We start from the raw sequence: 17,339 nt of genomic DNA on the forward strand, positions 1-17,339 counted from the left end.
ACCTCCGCCCCGCGGCCCACTCGCCGCCGCGCGTAACCCGACGTCTGAGATCGCAGCGCCCGATTGGCTCGGCCGGGCGTGGGGGCGGGCCTCGGCCGCTCCGGCTCTCTCCCACCACGGGCGGGGCTCCGGCCAGGCGTGGGGGCGGGGTCGTGCGTCCGGGCCACAGGTAGAGCGGACCAGGTGAGCCGGGCAGCACGGACTGGAGGGAGCGAGTCCCCGGACCCTGAGCTCCAGGTCGGCAAGGCAGGAGCAGGGATCGTCTGCGACTAAATTCTTTTCCTTTCCAAGATTAAGCCATCGTAGCTTGCAGAATTTACTAAAAACACTCCTGGATTCCACCCTGTTTCCGATTCAGTAGCTCTGAGACCGAGCAGAATAATCTGCATTTTCAGCAAGCGGCCTAGATTATTCTGAAGGAGCAGTGAGGCAAACAATCCAAGACTCTGCACACAGTAATATTCCTTCCAGTACAGACGTTCGACGTTCTTCTATTTTCCTTGTTAGTACGAATATTGCGGCCAAGAGCTTATCTTAGATTGATCAATCCGCCTGAGTCGACTTTTTTTTTCTTCCCTGAGCATAATGTAAATGGTTATTTCAATCCAGATGTGGTCGTTTAGAAATATACAAGGTTTATACTGAAAATAGGTCAACATACCCCCATCATGTCCATTTTGAACGTGCTTCATAAAGCCAAGTTGTTGGTAACTCTCAGAGTCTCTAATGCCTCCCTCCTCGCATGCACGTTTACTCCCACCTTAACCCCTTGACTCCTTGGAAGGAGCTCTCTACCTCTATTAGGGCCTCTAGTCTCTATTGTCCCATCTATCCTCCCAACACCTCTGCCTTTTCTCCATACACCTCTTGTTGATTCCTTCAAGTCCCCAGCCTTCCTGCTGCATTTGCTTAATGACCATGTACACATATTATTCCAATAGACACTGGGCTGTATTTGTGGAACAATAGATACTCCACCTAGGGAAACTTACCCTTAAAAGATAGCCACCAACGAATTCCAATTATATAAAAGGGCTAAATGCCACACAAAAGCTTTCGTGGCTAACAGGAATACTAACCTGATTATCCAGAGAACAGAAATGCTGTTGGCTCTTTAGAGCCCTTCTCTTACAATGCACTTCATAGCTCTGGGTCTTAAACGGCATTTCAGCTGTGTGTACTACTGTTCCCTTTTCTGCTGAATGAACTACTCCTCGTGCTTAAGGCCTGCCTGACCTCCCTCTCCGGTGGGCTTCCATACTACCTTGTGTATACTGCTCCACTAGAGCTTTTCATACTGCTAATCAGATGGTTTTACATGTGTCTCTCACACAGCTGAGTGTGAGTTCCTGGAGGGCGGGAACTGGTTTACATTATTCACCCTTATATCCAACATAGCGCCTGGCACACAGAACATGGCAACACTTTTTTTTAAATTAAACCGAATTTTAATTTATAAAATTTAAAACTCTCCACAAGTATTGACCATGGGAAAATACAGAAAATCAGGTTAAGAAAATAAATAGGTAAGGGAAAATTGCATTACTGCCTTTAAATCTAAGAAGGTCTCTTACGGGGATGCTCAACAGTTACAGTCCATGTTCAGAGGGAATCAAACAAGAGGATGTGTACTTAAAGCAGAAGAGATTGTGGGCTGAGTATAAGGAGACTGTTAATTGCTTGAAGATACAGGCAGCCTAAGGGAAGTTGCACATAAGAGCTGGAGAATGACGTTTTTGACAAAGCACTGCTCTGTCCTTCCAGGTGTGGAGGGATCCTTAAGGCCCGTTGCTGCTGTACCAAGACAAATGTAGACAAACAAGAAGCATTCTTCCGAGATCAGGGGCAGATTCCCCAACGCCAGGAGCAAGGTCGCTGTGGGGAAATTCTGCTCTTCCTACCTTTCCTGACCTGCAATTAAAAAGTCCCTAAGTCCAGAGGGTAAAGGTCAGACAGCAGGAGAAGGGGGGAGAATTCTGGAAAGGCTCAGTTTATTAAAGTAGAAAGGAACTTTCTCCTCCTTCCAGAGATGATTCTGAGGCCCCACTGGAAAGAGTTTTGAAGGATTTACTCTGGCCAAGATGTCTTCTTTGCTGTCAAATGAAGTTAAACATAGCTTAAGACCTGTATTAATGTTCTTACAACCACTTAAAACTGCCATAATATGCCACAAGTTTATATACACTCTTAATTACAAAAAAAAAACCCCACGCAAAATATTAATCCAAAATAGTTATTTTTTAATCCCTTGAAGTTATACCCATCAAACTTGATGGGAATTATTTTAATAGGTATTCTTGTGCATATTTCTCCTTAATTATACTTTATCCTCAACTCATAACTTTTAAAATTAAGAGAAAAACAGCAAGCAGGAAGGATACAATGCAATATGCATTTTGTTTTGTTCCAAACAAGCAGCTTAAAAAAAAAAGGGGGTAGCATACAATAAACAAAGTGCATCAGTTCCAACAAGTTAGTATTAGAAAGAGGCCTAAGGAGAGGGCTGGAACCAGCCAGAAGTCCCACCCTGGCAGGCCTCTGATTGTCTTTAGAGAATATTCAACCAAAAAAAGAAAGGAAGAAGGGAAGAGGAAAAGAAATGAGCACTTTAAAATCTCAAAAGAAACATTCGAACTACACTTCCTTAGAGCCTTCTTGCAAAAGGAGATAAGGAACTGTCCAGTTTTAATTCTGTCTCAACTTTGTAGGGGCCCTTTAGTCATCTGCTTTGTGACTTGATTTTACCCCTAAAGCCTGTCCTCGTCTTTCTTCAAGCACTATTTGCCCACCACCATTTGGCCAAACTAAGCACGCAGTTAGGTTGACTAAACCACGTAGAAACCTCAGGACTGAGCTTCCACACACTGTGAGAACAGGCACCATCGGCAATGGTGGCATCATTTCACTGGTCAATATCATCCTTTGTCCCCAAAAATAGTCAGAGACCCTTGCCTCCCATGGCTCAGGGTCCACACTTGACTGCTGGTGTTGAGGACTTGTCCGGCAAGGCTGTAGATTGTTTTCCTTTTAAAACCGTCCTTTGTGATAGGCCATAGCACCAGGACAGACCAGACCCAAACAGTGTGTTAAGTCAGAAAAGACGTAAGTAGGGAGGGAGTTTTAGGCCTATTTCTCCATTCCCCCCTCTCCTAGTTTTGCTGGTTCTTGTGAAAAATCCAAGAGTTCTGAAACACCAGAAGCAAGAAAACCTCCAGTGCATTTAGTGCTCACCACCTTTTTTATACCTTTACCCCGAAGGCTGCCCTCAGAAATAAGGCTACTTATGTAGTCTGGAAAAAGTACAGAGGAAACCCCAAGTGGGAAAGCTTGGAACCAGATCCACATGCACTGGGCTTTGAGTTTAGAACTCTTCTGCAAAAACTCCAAGTTCACAGGTGGCTTACTTGGATAGATTCAAATTTCCAAAGTATGTACATTCTCACACAAGGGGTGAGAATCATAAAATTCACTAACAGAACATTGTAAAGTGAATAAAGTCATGAAAGAATTATAACTGCATGAAAGGGGCTTTTTTTTTTTTTTTTTTTTTTTTTTTTTTTTTTTTTTTTTTGGTTTCACAGGAGGCTTTGTTCTACAGTTTCTGAGACAGCACCATGACCATAAAACATGGTTACTTACAGTGGACCCAGGACCAAGACATTCAAATTTTAAAAGTGGGTCCCTGGTTCCCACTAAGATTTATACTTCACTTGTTAGTAATCTCTTCTTCTCCCTTATTTTCATAAGGCCAAATGATAGCACAGAACACTTGAACTTATGCTTACACACACACACACACACCCCTAGAATACAGGACCAGTGTTCAAACCAAGTACATGCTTCCACTGTTGAGACTAAGCTCCTAACATCTCTCTCAGAGCTGCTGTGGGTATCAATCAAACTAGTGAATGGTGTCTTAAATACAAGTCTTTGGTGATAGGTGCCAAGTAAATATAAGTGTCTGTGAGTTTTCCCCATGTTCCCATCTAGATAATTCTTGCCTACTGTTAACAATTCCCTGATGTTCTGTGTGTCCCCTAGAACTACTTTTTGGCTTGAGACAGGGGAATGGTTCTGAGTCCTACTCTACCTAAGGCCTCCTAAAGCTTGTAATCTGTATTCAGATGCCACATTAGTGACAGGATTAATACAAGAGTGAGTAAAATATATTCAAGTCCTCAGGAAGCTTTGGTCCAAGGCCCTCTCTCTCACAGTGAGAATAATTTTACTTCCAGGAGAAGAGGCATATAAAGGCCAAGTTCTGAATTGGTTTTCCACATCTGCCTCTATCGTAATTCAATAAACATTTACCAAGAAGCCCATCTCTTCCAGAGGTTGCTAGGTATCCTTCCCTGACCTCATGTATCTACAACATAGATGCTGAGAGCCACCTACATTGCTAAAGAAAGGCAGATAAGTAAAGCCCCATTAAATGCATCCCCTGCATTAGACACCTCAACTCTCCTTCAAATGAGAAGGATGAGGGCAGTTTACAAAGGAAAATAGCACAGTTCCCAGAAGCCCACAAAATATAGTCAAAATGTTACAGCAAATCTTCACGTGCAATGAAAGATTTCCCTAACACACTAACATGGGCTAATAGTGGTCAGTCAACTTCAAGTTCCAGGGGGCTGATATAAGTCCATTCACCTGTTTCCAAGCTTGTTAATTCAGGATCAAAAAGTGGATCATGGAAAACTTTCTGACCTCAGGCAGCTGTGGGGCCAGCTGAAGGTGAAATTCAGACAAATGCAGCCCCTCACAATGTGCCTCTGATAAATTTAAGAGGTTGATACCTTTAAAAAACAAAGTTCATGTACCATGTACCTATGTGCAATATACAAACATCTTATCCCAACATGGTGAGTTATTATCGGGTTTAAAATCTGTGTTTCAGAATCACAGGAATCAGACTGTCAATGTTGTCCAGCCAAGCCCCAGCAGCTTTATAAGGGAAATGGAGTCTAAATTTTATACATTAGAAAAAAAAAAAAAGCCCTGGACCAAATTCCCAAACAATTATCCTCTCTCATTTGATATCTGGGAGTGGGGCAGGGGTATATAATTCTCTTTAATGAGGTTGCCTGAGAAACTATATCTCACTATGAGGAACACAAGAAACATTAAGGGAAACCCAACTTCGAGTCAGCTTCTCTCTAAGACAAAGCTGAGCCTGAATAATCATGGTATAGACAGACAAGCCGGCTAAGCCAGACTACATCCAGATCCAAGACTACTCAGGGCCGTGAGTTTCACCTTTCCAGGGGCTTTGGCCCCCTTCCATCTATGGTTTCTGGAGAAGGCAAAGAGAGACAATATAACATATTCATTGTTGAATTTGGTAAATTCCCTCTCATAGGAAGTAAATCTCATTTCCCTAAATAAAACAACATTGTTAATTAAGTCGATTTTTTTCCCATTGATCTTCTTTAAGGAACCCCCTTTGCCTTAGTGCCTTAACTGCTGAGCTCTCCAGAAATTTAATTGTGTAAGGTACACCTCCCTCCCCCAATTCTATCTACTTTATACTAATTGTTCCCAAGCATCTTATATATATATATATACATACATATGTATATGTATATATATGTATATATATATATATATATATATATAAGATGCTTGGGAACAATTAGTGTGTGTGTGTGTGTGTGTGTGTGTATATATATATATATATATATATATATGTATATACACACTATATATATATATACACATATATATAGTATATACATATATATATACTATAATTGTTATATATATATAACAATTAGTGTGTGTGTGTATGTGTGTGTGTGTGTGTGTGTGTGTGTATATATATATATATATATATATATATATATATATATATAAGTTTCTCTTCCATGGGCACAGAATTAATTACATTTTTTAAACTTGGATCTCTGAGTAAGTTCCAACATATTAATTTTTATTTAAATGAAGCTTCTTTCCAGGTCTACATGGTGCTAACCTAAGCAAAGAGTGGATGCTTTAATATATGATTTGGTTGGAGGCTTGAGTTAAGGTGGTTCATAAATGATCCAATGAAGATAGGGGTGCAGACCACAGAATGTCTGCCAATGTCTATAAACTGGTGTGGATGGGGGAGAGGAAGAAAAGGGAAGTATCACAGTCCGTTTAAATCTGTAATAGTATTACCTTATATTTGTATAGCTGTTGAGAATTTACTCGGTTTTGTAGAGTTAAAACATTTTTATATCCTAAAGATGAGTGATTAGGTTATAAATTTGTGGGTGACTAGGATAATTAAAAAACAAAACATTCAGCAATGCAAACCACTTAAAGGAAGCAATCTACGTGTGTGTATTTCCTCATTCGTCTCAGCTGGAATGGTACAGCAAATGCCATTACTTAATAGTAGCTAGCAGTGCTGTCTTAAGTGAAAATTCGCCTGTAGTTTCATGTCAACTTGAGCCGGGCCAAGAGAAACACCGAAAAGAAAACCAAGTTGTTGAACTGCTGAGTGGGAACCTTCAGCTTGTAGATTACATGCCATTTAAAGGTTTAACCAAAAAGACATGTAAATGTGACTAGGCAAAGAGGTTTCCAGAATCCTTAACCACCTCTCAATCTTTGTGCAGCCACTGAGGATATGAGGACACAGTTTTACAGAAACTCCGTGCTCTGCATCACCCCCTGAAACATTTTTTCTCTTGTAGTTCTACTCTATCTGCTGGAGACCCCAAGAAAGAAAGGGAGATGGGCTTACTGTAGGTCCAAGGAACACCTACTGATTTTTACCCAAAGTGAGGACTCTAGAAAGGAAACAGACAACTGTAGAGAAAAGTAAACATAAAATAAAAGCCACTGAAGTCCCTCTGAGAACTGACAGGAAGAGAGCAACTAAATGGAAATGCCCACAATCTCTGAGAGACCACCTAAAACCGGGAGCCCACGCTGGCTCCAGACAGGGAACAATGACAGTAGGGTTCTCACATCAGGTCAGGAACTGTGTAAGTGCTCACATGTGGTTTTAAGCAGTGTTTTTTTCCCCCTCCAGGTTCTGTCATAGATTTAGTGTTCATGTTGCTTAAAAATGGCATCATACAAAAAACCTTATACATGGCTGTAAGCTCAATCATCAACAGAGGTAGTAAACAAAGGAACTCTTAAGAATAGCTTTTAAAATGGATCAAAGTGTGACTGTACATTCAAAACCCTAGAGCCACGTAATCATCCCCAAAATGAACTGTTTTAATTTAAAAAAGCTTAAAAACACAATGACAATGAAGCACTGATGTGCCTTAGGCACAGTCCCAAATCAGTGCTGACTTAAAGCTATGTCCTCTCTTTCCAAGAAAGGGAAAGCAGAGAACAAAGTTCACTCTACAATGGGAAGGAACAGAACAAAAAGAAAACAACCATAAGGATGCTTTCCAGCAGCCTAGATTATTCTTTGTTTTCAGGCCACACCACTGGAAATGCTTATTCTTCTTACAGGAGTCTTTTCTTCACAACCTTTATTTTTTTTTTTAAAACTGCAATCTGCTGACCAACAGATGCCCACATTTCCACTGGCAGGAGAGCCACTTCTGTGCAGTGTTTGCTTCCTCAGTGTGGGTCCTCCTTCCCTGAAAGTGCAAAGAGAGCAAGCCGACGTCTGCAGGGCCCGGAGCCCCAGGACCGTGTCAGCGCCACTTGTAGAGTGGGGAGAAGGATTCGCTGCATTTGTGCTTCAAAGACACAGCTCACTTTGGTTGTCCTTCTCAGTTGGCAAACTGCTCATAGAAAGCAAACTTGATCCTCTCTATGTGATGGCAGAGTTTGATGGCAGGGCCCAATTTTAAGTCCATGCATTCTTGAACAGTGGGAAGGGTAAGGAGCAATAGGGCCTGCCCATCAATTTCCTGTTAAGGCATAAAATACAAATTATCTATGATGTGCACATGGATGGCAGCTCCATCAAGTCAGCCCCTGTTCACTTTGGCTTGTGTCAAAATCAGAGTCCCTGTGCTTTCCTTTATAATTTTTCCCCTTTAAACAAGTATCACACAGTTTCTCCTAAGTGCCCCTCACAGTCCTCCATACTAATGAGTCTTCAGAATTAATGACAAACTTTTACCAAGGATAAGAAACCATTCTACACTTTTTGCTCTGCAGAAATTCAATAAACAAACTAGTTTTGTAACTGGCAACTAGATGTGCCAAAGAAACATCTCTTTAGAGAACTCTTTCTAAAACTGAAAGAAAATATTAATTATAAATTTCAACATTTTCCTACTCTGTAACATTCATAAAAGGCTGATGAGCTCTTCAAACATGTTCAGTTTGGAATCTCCCCAATTATCCAAACAAAATTTAATTTAGTATTTATTTAAGGTCACAGATTATTCGTTTCAGAAAACTTGCCTCCAAACTGATCACCACTTTAGATTCTAACACATTATAGATGTTAATTATTTTTAAAAACAAGTAAGTCATTCTTTTGGAAAAGAAGAGCACAATTAAGCATGGCATGCTTGATTTTAAGCCATTTAAACATTTGGGGGATGGAAACAAAGTCTCAGGAAAAATGGCAATGCAATGATAATCTGCTTCAACTGTGGAACAAGTCAGCTCAATAGCCTTTTAAAGTCATCTTTCTACTACTCGTAAAAGAGGAAATACATTTCTTTCCTTTTGGATAGAAATATTTTTCTTCCGACTTGTAAATAAATTGCTGTTACATCCATAGTCCTTTGCAAAAGAGACAAATTAATGAAAATCAAAGGTCTCTAAAATTACCTGGTCTAGAAATATTCTTGCTAATGGAGCACAGTCGGTGGATCTGATGAACCGAACAACATCTGCCACACTCCACTTCAGGGGGTTACTGTCCAGATGAAGCCTTTCAGCAACTTCAATCCTTATTTCCTTCAGTCCCCATAACAAAAGCAAACCAAAAGATGTCAGAGCTATTTTATTCTAAAAAAAAAAAAAAGTCTCTCTATAGAAATCCATAACCCTTTGAGGCAAGATTTAAAGTGGTTTTAGGGCATGATTTCTCCCAGCAAAGATGGCCAAGGTCCATATACGTTAGGTATTCAGGAAATATTTGTCTTTGATAATAAGAAATACCAATGGGGAAGAATTTATCTCGAAGTTTCAGCACAAATAATTTGGACAATTTAACAGAGAAAAATGGTTTTTAAATCTCCCATTTGTTCCTTGGTTTATTTCAACTCAGTCTCTGGTAGGGTGCTGAAGCAAATGGGATGCTACTTGGGAAGAGAGAAGGCTTAACTAAATCATAAGGAGAAATCATTTACTGCTTCAGTTCATGCAATACATTTAAAATACAGTTTTGTTTTTTAATATATTTATTTTTAATTAATTAATTTATTTATTTATTGAGAGAGAGAGAGAGAGAGAGAGAGAATGAATATCCCAAGCAGGCTCCACACCGTCAGCATGTAGCCCAATGTAGGGCTTGAACTCATGAACTGTGAGATCATGACCTGAGCCGAAACCAAGAGTCAAACACTGAACCACCCAGGTGCACCTACAACCTAGTTTTAAAACAATAACTTAACTGCCATTCTTATAGTGTGTATGTTATATAATATGCATATATGTGTATGTTAAATACACCAAACAAAATAGTTTAACAAGAATCAAAAGGATAAATAACTTATTTCTACAGGACCATATATATTATTTAAAAAAAAAAAAAAAAAGGGCAGTTTTCCCTAAACTAAATGACAGGCTACTACAGATAAATTAGCAATGAAACTTTTTTTTGTTTTTTTTTGACTTAAAATAAGCAGCCACTGAAATAAATGGAATGACAACATCATTAACAATCATTTCTCAGAGGGCAAGTCTAGAGAGAGAAAAAAAATGACAGTGCATTTTAAAAATGGTACCTTTGGCGAAGGAGGTTTATTCTCATCATCAGAAAATGAGAAAGTGCGAAGCTCCCTTTTTCTCCGTTGTCTGTCTGGAGGCAGCGATGTAGATATCTCACTTTGGGTGGGAGAGGAAGAGCATGACTTTTTTTCGGACGTTTCTGACTCTTCCTGTAGCTCGTCCTGTTGCTCAGATGTACTGCCCTCACTTAGGGAATCATCATCTCCTTCATCTGGATCATCCTCATCTTCACCTCCACTTCCCTAGAGGAAATGGAGAGAAAAGTCTCACTGAAATTCAAGACAAACCAGCTCTCAGGTCACAAAACCACCTTCTATTGAGCAGGGATCTGAGTTAGAGAGGCCTGCAGGTGTTCCTTCCGTGTCTGGACTACAGAGCAGTAAATCTTGGCTTCTAGACAAGACGGTACCTCACAGATCTCATACCTGGGGCGAGCCCACTGGGGTGTTATCAACAGATGCAGAGGAGCGTTTCTTCTTATGGACAAAAACATTTTTCCGTCTCTTCCTTCTCTTACTGGCTTTTTTCAGGGCACATGCTAAGTTACTATGCCCACCAGGTGGCCTTCCAATTCTTTTATTTTTCTTCTTTCCATAATAGTGTGCTAAATGTGAATGACAAAGAAAAATGAGACAACTTCATGACTTCTGTACACCTCGCACTGCAAGAGATTCTACTAGCACAGCAGAAAACAGGTACAGTGTATTTGATTAAGGTTAAACTCCATCCTGTGGAGTAATCTCATCTGTCCAGATCTTAAATGTACAGTATAATTAGTACTAACAAATGCATAAACCTGAATTAACCTTCCCCCTATGAAGATACAGAATGTCTCCATCAACCTAGGAAGTCCCCAGGGTCCCTTCCCAATCAGTCCCCCTCACCAGAAGCAACCACAACTGTATTCTAATTTCTGTTGGTATAGATTAGTTTTGCCTCATCTATGGAACCATTCAGTAGATACTTTGGGGACAAGGTTTCTTTCACTCAGCATAATGTTCCTGAGTTTCACCTATGCTGCAGTACGTATAAATAGTTCATTCTCTTCTATTGATGAACAGCATTCCATTGTATAGAATATACTAGTTTAACTATTCTCCTGTTGACAGGCATCTTGGCTGTTCCCAGGTTTTGGCTGTTATTATGTGGCAATGAACATTCTTGTACAGGCTTTTGGTGGGCATGTTTTCACTTTCCTGGAGTAAAACTGCTGGACCATACCACAGATGTATGGAACTGCCAGTTTTCTAAAAGGGTTGCATAATTTGACATCCCAACCAGCAATGTATGAGTTGCTCTACACCTCTGCCAACTTGAAGGACTGTCAAATCTTTTTCATTTTAGCCAATCTAGTGGATGTGCAGTAATTTCTCATTATAGATTAGATCTGCATCTCCCTGGACGAATGGTATTGGCATGTTTTCATGTGCTTATTGGCCATGTGTGTATCTTTTTTGTGAAGTGCCTATACAAGCCTTTTATTCATTTTTAGAATGGTTTTCTCTTTTTGCTTCTTTTTTATTGAGATATAATTCACGATATAAAATCCATCATTTTAAAGTGTACATAGTCAGTGATTTTTAGTATATTCAGTATGTTGTGTGACAATCACCACTATCTAATTCCAGAACATTTTCTTTTTAATTTTTAAAAAATTGAGGTAGAAGTCGCATACAATTAACCTATGTTCAAATGCACAATTGGTGGTATTTAGCTTATTCACAATGTCGTACAACCACCAGCTTTCTGTTGCTGCCACACTTCTCTTACTACTGAGTTGTGGGAGTATTTGCTCTATTCTGGAGAGGAATTCTGAGAAGTTTTTAATTTTGGTGATTTCTTCCTTTATGTTAGTGCATCCTCTCTAAGAAATCTCTCCTTACCCCAGGATCTTGAGGCAATCTTATTTTCTTCTAGAAACTTTATAGTTTTAGCTTTTTACATTAGGTCTGTGATACACCTTGAATTAGTTTTCATATACAGTGAGGTAGGGGCCAAGGAGTTTTGTTCTTGTTTTTTTAATTTGGAAATCTAATTGTACCAGTACCATTTGTTGAGAGAATTTCCCTTCCCTGTTACGTTTTTCATCTTTGCTGAAAATCATGTAACCACATAAACTTGGGTCTATTTGTGGGCTCTCTGTTCTGTCCCATCAATACCCCACTACTGATAACTAAACCTTTATGGTAAAACTTGAAGTCAGAGTAAGTTCTCCAACTTTATTCTTCTTTTTCAGGATTGTTTTGGCTATTCTAGATCCTGTGCATTTTCATATAAATTTTAGAATACAAAGACAATTCCAAAAATGAACCATATATATTCTAATTTTAAATATATATGTTACCTATTAAAGTAGTAACAAAATAGAATGTAATTTTTTGTAAAAAATGAATTCTAAAGTATATAAATCCATTTGGTATCACTCAAATTACTAACTGGGAAAAATTATAAATACTCTCTCCAAAGTCTAGGCTTATATCATTACGAAAAATAAATTTAGACAAAAAGCATAATAAAATCCACATATCTTCCATAAGCTCAAAGTGACATACATGTATTTAGAGAACAGATATATTTCACTTAGATACTAATACCTGCAATATGCTAAACTTAGTGCTGAATTTGACACAATAATAAGCGAAGACAATCCCTGCTTTTTAGTCCAACAAATATAAATAGAAATGACAAAGTTAGGCTCCTATATGACTTTGTGATTCAAACATTGATTAGCAAGCTCATCATGCTAAATGACCTCAGCTCAGCAGCATCAAACACAGTGTCTCGGAGCTCGCTGGAAAAGCAGACACATTTAGATCCCAGATACCCACAGACCTGATGAATCAGAACTTTCATTTTAACAAGATCCTCCGCTAATCTGCATGCATGATAAAGCTTAAGAGGCACAGGATTAGAGGTCCCTAAAAGAAATCTTCAAATTTAACAAGGTAAAATCTTCCTCTGTATTAAGTCTCCCAAGTGACATCAGGGCTTGTAAAATTTAAGGAAGGGTAGGATCAGAATTTTGTCTTTGGGCAACAATGCCGTGACAAGGCTCCAAATTGGAAATTTCATCTTGTATGACTTTTTTTTTTTTTTTTTTTTTTGGGTGCAGTTTCACATGGGAGAAGATAAGCAATGAGAGGGAACAGGTGCTGTTTTGACAGTTCTGAGTGAGGCCGGCAGCCACCTCCTCTCCTGTTACTGATGCCTCCCAACCACCCAAGCTTCTGTGCTGCTCCCGGCAGACGCGAGGCGCGCTCCGGCTGCCCCCTGCCCGGAGCACTCTCACCCTGCGGTCTACATAGCTGGCTCTCTTGCTTCCTTTGGCTTGACACCTTGCATGAAGACCTCTCTAGCCATCTGTGAACAGCAACCCACCCTAGCCTTCCTCACACCCCTACTTCGCTTAAGTTGCTTCGCTTTTCTCCACGGTACCTATCTCTATTTGTTCACTTGTTTATTATCTATCTCCCACATTAAAATGTAAACTCAATGAGGACAGGAATTTTCTTTTTCTTTACTGTAGCATCCCAATCTCAGTGCTAGAACAGTGGTGGCACACAGTAGACACATAATAAATACTTGCACACTGTATGAATGAATTACATATCCTATTCAATGCAACAGCTAATTTATATACATACTGTATGTGAAAGTTAGCAAACTTGGGCTTGTGGGCCAAATCTGGTTCATGGCCTCGAGCTAAAAATGGCTTTTCCATCTTTAAAAGTGTTTTTTAAAAAGTAAAAATAAAACTGAGAAGAATATGCAATAGAGATCATCTGACCAACAGCCCAAAATATTCATTATCTGGCCCTTTACAGAAACAGTTTGCATACCTCTGCTATAGGTGAAGGTCTGCAAAATAAAAACTTTCCAAGATATAAAGTATGGCCAGCTGTTATAGTTAACAAGTTTGAAAAACCTGACTCACTATATTTGGTCTTTGTAAGCACAGAGCAGTTCTCAGAACACTTGTCCAGAACCATCCGTGGGCCGAAGAGATTAGGACAGCACTCCAGTTTGATGCAGGTTTGCCGGCAGAACTCGGTCACCCGGTCCGCTGTCTTCACTACCTCAACAGTAGCCCGGTAACTCTTTCCTTTGTATCTGCCGTGGAAGATGCCAGACACAAAGTTTACTGGGCTAGTGATTACCCAGAAAAAAATCAAGTGCATTCAAAGACCTGAAAAATATCTTTGTTTTTCAGAAGAGTCTATGCCCTTTATAGTCTGAGGATTCTGAATATGAGTTTATGCATATTGTACTTAAATCAAATTTATCACTTAAGTAGCTATGACAGCTAAGCACTGAATTTTTATAGTAGCAAATAAGACTGTTGTTTTCTAGTTCCTCAGTTTAAGGTTTTCACATAGGTGCTTCTACACTAACTACTAAAAGCAAAGTGACTTCTAGGAAGTCTTTCTTTACCCTTGGGCAGTGATCCTCAGAGTGTGGTCATGGACCAGGTTGACCTGCTAACTGTCCCCCATCCATGTATGGCAAGACCAGGTCAGAAAACAAGAGCAAATGTTTTTAAACTTTCACAGTAATTTGCAAAAGTAATTTTATGGCTCTTAAATCTAAAACAAATTATTTTTGCATTCTATGTCCTTTCAATTTCCTATTTCTTACACCTCATTTTTACCGTATTTTATAACAGTGCTGGCCTACAACAGGATAGAAACTTAAAAAAGAAAACAAACCTGGTCCTTCACCACAAACAGTCAAAGAACTGTCTGAGGGAACATAACTACTCTAACATTATTCATGAAAGAAGGAATTCTATGGCCCATTAAAGACAAATAAGAATAAAGGGCAGAAAAGTCTACTCACTTGGCTTTTAGGACCTCCCCACATCCATGCCACACAGAGTCTTTGTCTAGCTGCAGCTCCCGAAGGACACGACTGGGTTTATAGGCTGCATTGATAAGTAAAGTGAGGACCTGTGCTCCGTTTTTAAAGCCGAAATACGGGTTGGGAATGAGAAAAGCAGACCATTAGAATCTTGCTATCCCCCAGAATGTCATTTAGGAGATCACACCCTCTTAGACCTTCAAAACATTATTATGGTCAGGAAGAAATAGGCACCATGAATTAAAAACTACTCTGGCATATGCTTCTAAATCCTTTGCCAGTCATGGTATACACAGAAGCTCGGCCTCCCCAGACCCTGCCCTGCCATCCCACGGACTAAAAATCCCAACAGTCTTTTTAGCTGTTGTGCGCAGTGCGCGGCGGCTGGCTGGGAAGCTCAGGAGGTACAGCCGGCGAGCAGCTGTCTCATGGTCCCTGTGAGCGCCACACAGCCTCTGACTCCCAGACGATGCCCCTGCTCATCCTTGCACAGCGCTCAGGTGGCCTCTGACAAAAGACCTGTCTATGCCGGCAGAGGTGAACCTGCTGCTGTATGTGGAGAAATGCTTAGGTGATATTCCCTCGGAAGCAAAAGTAATGATGTGTCTGGTTTGTGGAACAATACATAAAAAGAGTGAGCTGCTTCCAATAACCCCAGAGTTGCCACATTTATGGAGGGCGGACTCTTGTGTACACGAGTCTCTGAGGCTGCTGTGAAATCCCCAAGTTCTCTAGCCCGAGGCAAGAATCTCACCTCTCGGAGGACTAGAACACAGTTCCCAGGTCCTACACATTGAGGCAGCTCAGCGATTCTTCCTTTGTTCAGATATGGCCCTGAGAAGCAACGGTGGTTGAAGTATATCTTTGGACAGCAGTATTTTCCATTGATCATAACTGGGGAGTGAAGAGAAATGAATGTTTACAATGGTCATTTTCCATTCTGTCTTTCCAAAATTGGGTTACTGGGGCGGGGGGGGGGGGGGGGAGGGGAACAAGCTTATCCACCATTACATATTCTGAAGCTTAGGGTTGTCTGAGTGCGCCTTGAAATGCCTTATCCTTATGACAGCTCCATCGTGGAGCTTATCCCTCTGCCCAGATCAAGCACCGACCTGAATTATCTGCACATTACCTTCGGGGTTAATTCAACACTGTTCCAGAGTCCCACATGGCTATCAATAAAGGAAGTGAAGGACTGACTTTAAGAACCCATGGTGATTCTTGATGATCAGCTATTCAATAATCTATTTTGGAAAAGTTCTAGACAGTGATAGTGAATCTTTTCCAAAACTATAGTTTGTCCCCTTAAAACCCACCAAACTAGCATGTTGGCAATGTTCTTTCCATGAGGTGGATACCCTCCCATGTCTGGGACTCCTCAGAGGGCTGAAAGTGTACTATGAACACATCTCTAAGTTCTTTAAGTACCGTGGGGTCTAAGTGTGCCTAGAGACCCCTCTCTTCAACTATTTTTCCGTGTGAATGCTATACTTCAATGTAATGGTTTTTTATTCCCTCATCATGGTTGTCAATTCCGCTAATAAACAGGAGAGACTCAAAGACACTAGCGAATCTTCCTCTCCACATAAAACGGAGAGAAGCCCTGCTGATGGACACCAGTGGGGAAAGGGCACGCAAGCACTGCCCACTGCTAACGGGATCCTGAAGCATACAACGCTCCCTGCGGAACTAAGGATGCGGTCTTGGCACAGAGATCAGCAGGTCTGTACCCCCTTCTCCACCTGAACTATGCCACCCACATCCCCCTCTTCAGAATTAAGGCCCGTACGCTCCCCGCTGCTGGCAGTGTTGGCAGCTTATGGCTTTCAGCTGTAAGGCATCCCAGAATTACCCTCTGCCTACCCTCTCACTAGGAGGCACCCTGCCCAAAGTCCCACTCTATGTGAGTGGGCAGGGAGCAGCAGCCCACTTCTAACCACTGACCAAAGAGGGAGTACAAAGGTGTGGCCACCACCCCTCAATTAGGGACAACTCCAAGTGGCCACGCCAGCTAAAAAGCTCCCCCACGGGCTGGAAGAAACTTCTGTTACATCCGCACTGCAACTCAACTTCTCCCTCTGCCCAATCCTGCTTCCTTTACCTTCCCGCACCCTGGAGCTGTTCCCAAAAAGCACTGCCCAGTGAAACTCCTGCATGCAAATACCAGTCTGACTGTTTCCAAGGTAACCAGAACAATGACAAAATGCAAACCAAAAAGAACATGGCTGAGGTCACTTGAGAAATATTAATGTCTTAATCCTAGAATTTTAGTAGGCATTAGAATAGCCAGTAGTGCATCAAAATTAAAGAGTTACCTTACCTTTTGATACCAAATCAAAACCACAATGACATATTACCTCATTAGAGATACCTGTTAGAATGGCTATTATCAAAAAGACAAATAAAAAGTGTGGGGGCACCGGGCTGGATCAGTTGGTAGAGCATGCGACGCTTGATCTTGGGGTTGTAAGTTCCAGCCCCACAAAGGGTATAGAAATCACTTAAAAATAAAATCTTAAAAAAATGAAAAGAAATAACAAGTGTTGACAAGGTGGTGGAGAAAAGAGAACACTGGTACACCATTAGAATGTAAATTGGTACAGCCACTAGGA

The 17,339-nt window shown here is 40.6% G+C and overlaps 1 protein-coding gene across 9 annotated transcripts in view; it reads right to left on the reverse strand.

The window, feature by feature from the left end:
- Positions 1 to 6,300: 6,300 nt before the first annotated feature.
- Positions 6,301 to 17,339, reverse strand: part of SFMBT1 (Scm like with four mbt domains 1) — a 130,525-nt gene continuing 119,486 nt past the window's right edge. For all 9 annotated transcript variants that reach the window (XM_047850722.1, XM_047850717.1, XM_047850724.1 and 6 more), the window contains 7 exons: positions 15,482 to 15,621; positions 14,707 to 14,816; positions 13,805 to 13,980; positions 10,296 to 10,474; positions 9,867 to 10,112; positions 8,746 to 8,874; positions 6,301 to 7,868 (listed from right to left, as the gene is read on the reverse strand). In XM_047850722.1, coding sequence (XP_047706678.1) covers positions 7,728 to 7,868; positions 8,746 to 8,874; positions 9,867 to 10,112; positions 10,296 to 10,474; positions 13,805 to 13,980; positions 14,707 to 14,816; positions 15,482 to 15,621 — 1,121 coding nt within the window. In that variant the 3' untranslated portion in view covers positions 6,301 to 7,727. The remainder of the gene's footprint in view (positions 7,869 to 8,745; positions 8,875 to 9,866; positions 10,113 to 10,295; positions 10,475 to 13,804; positions 13,981 to 14,706; positions 14,817 to 15,481; positions 15,622 to 17,339) is intronic.

The sequence above is a fragment of the Prionailurus viverrinus genome, chromosome A2, assembly GCF_022837055.1.
Source record: "Prionailurus viverrinus isolate Anna chromosome A2, UM_Priviv_1.0, whole genome shotgun sequence".
Classification (NCBI taxonomy): Eukaryota; Metazoa; Chordata; class Mammalia; order Carnivora; family Felidae; genus Prionailurus; species Prionailurus viverrinus.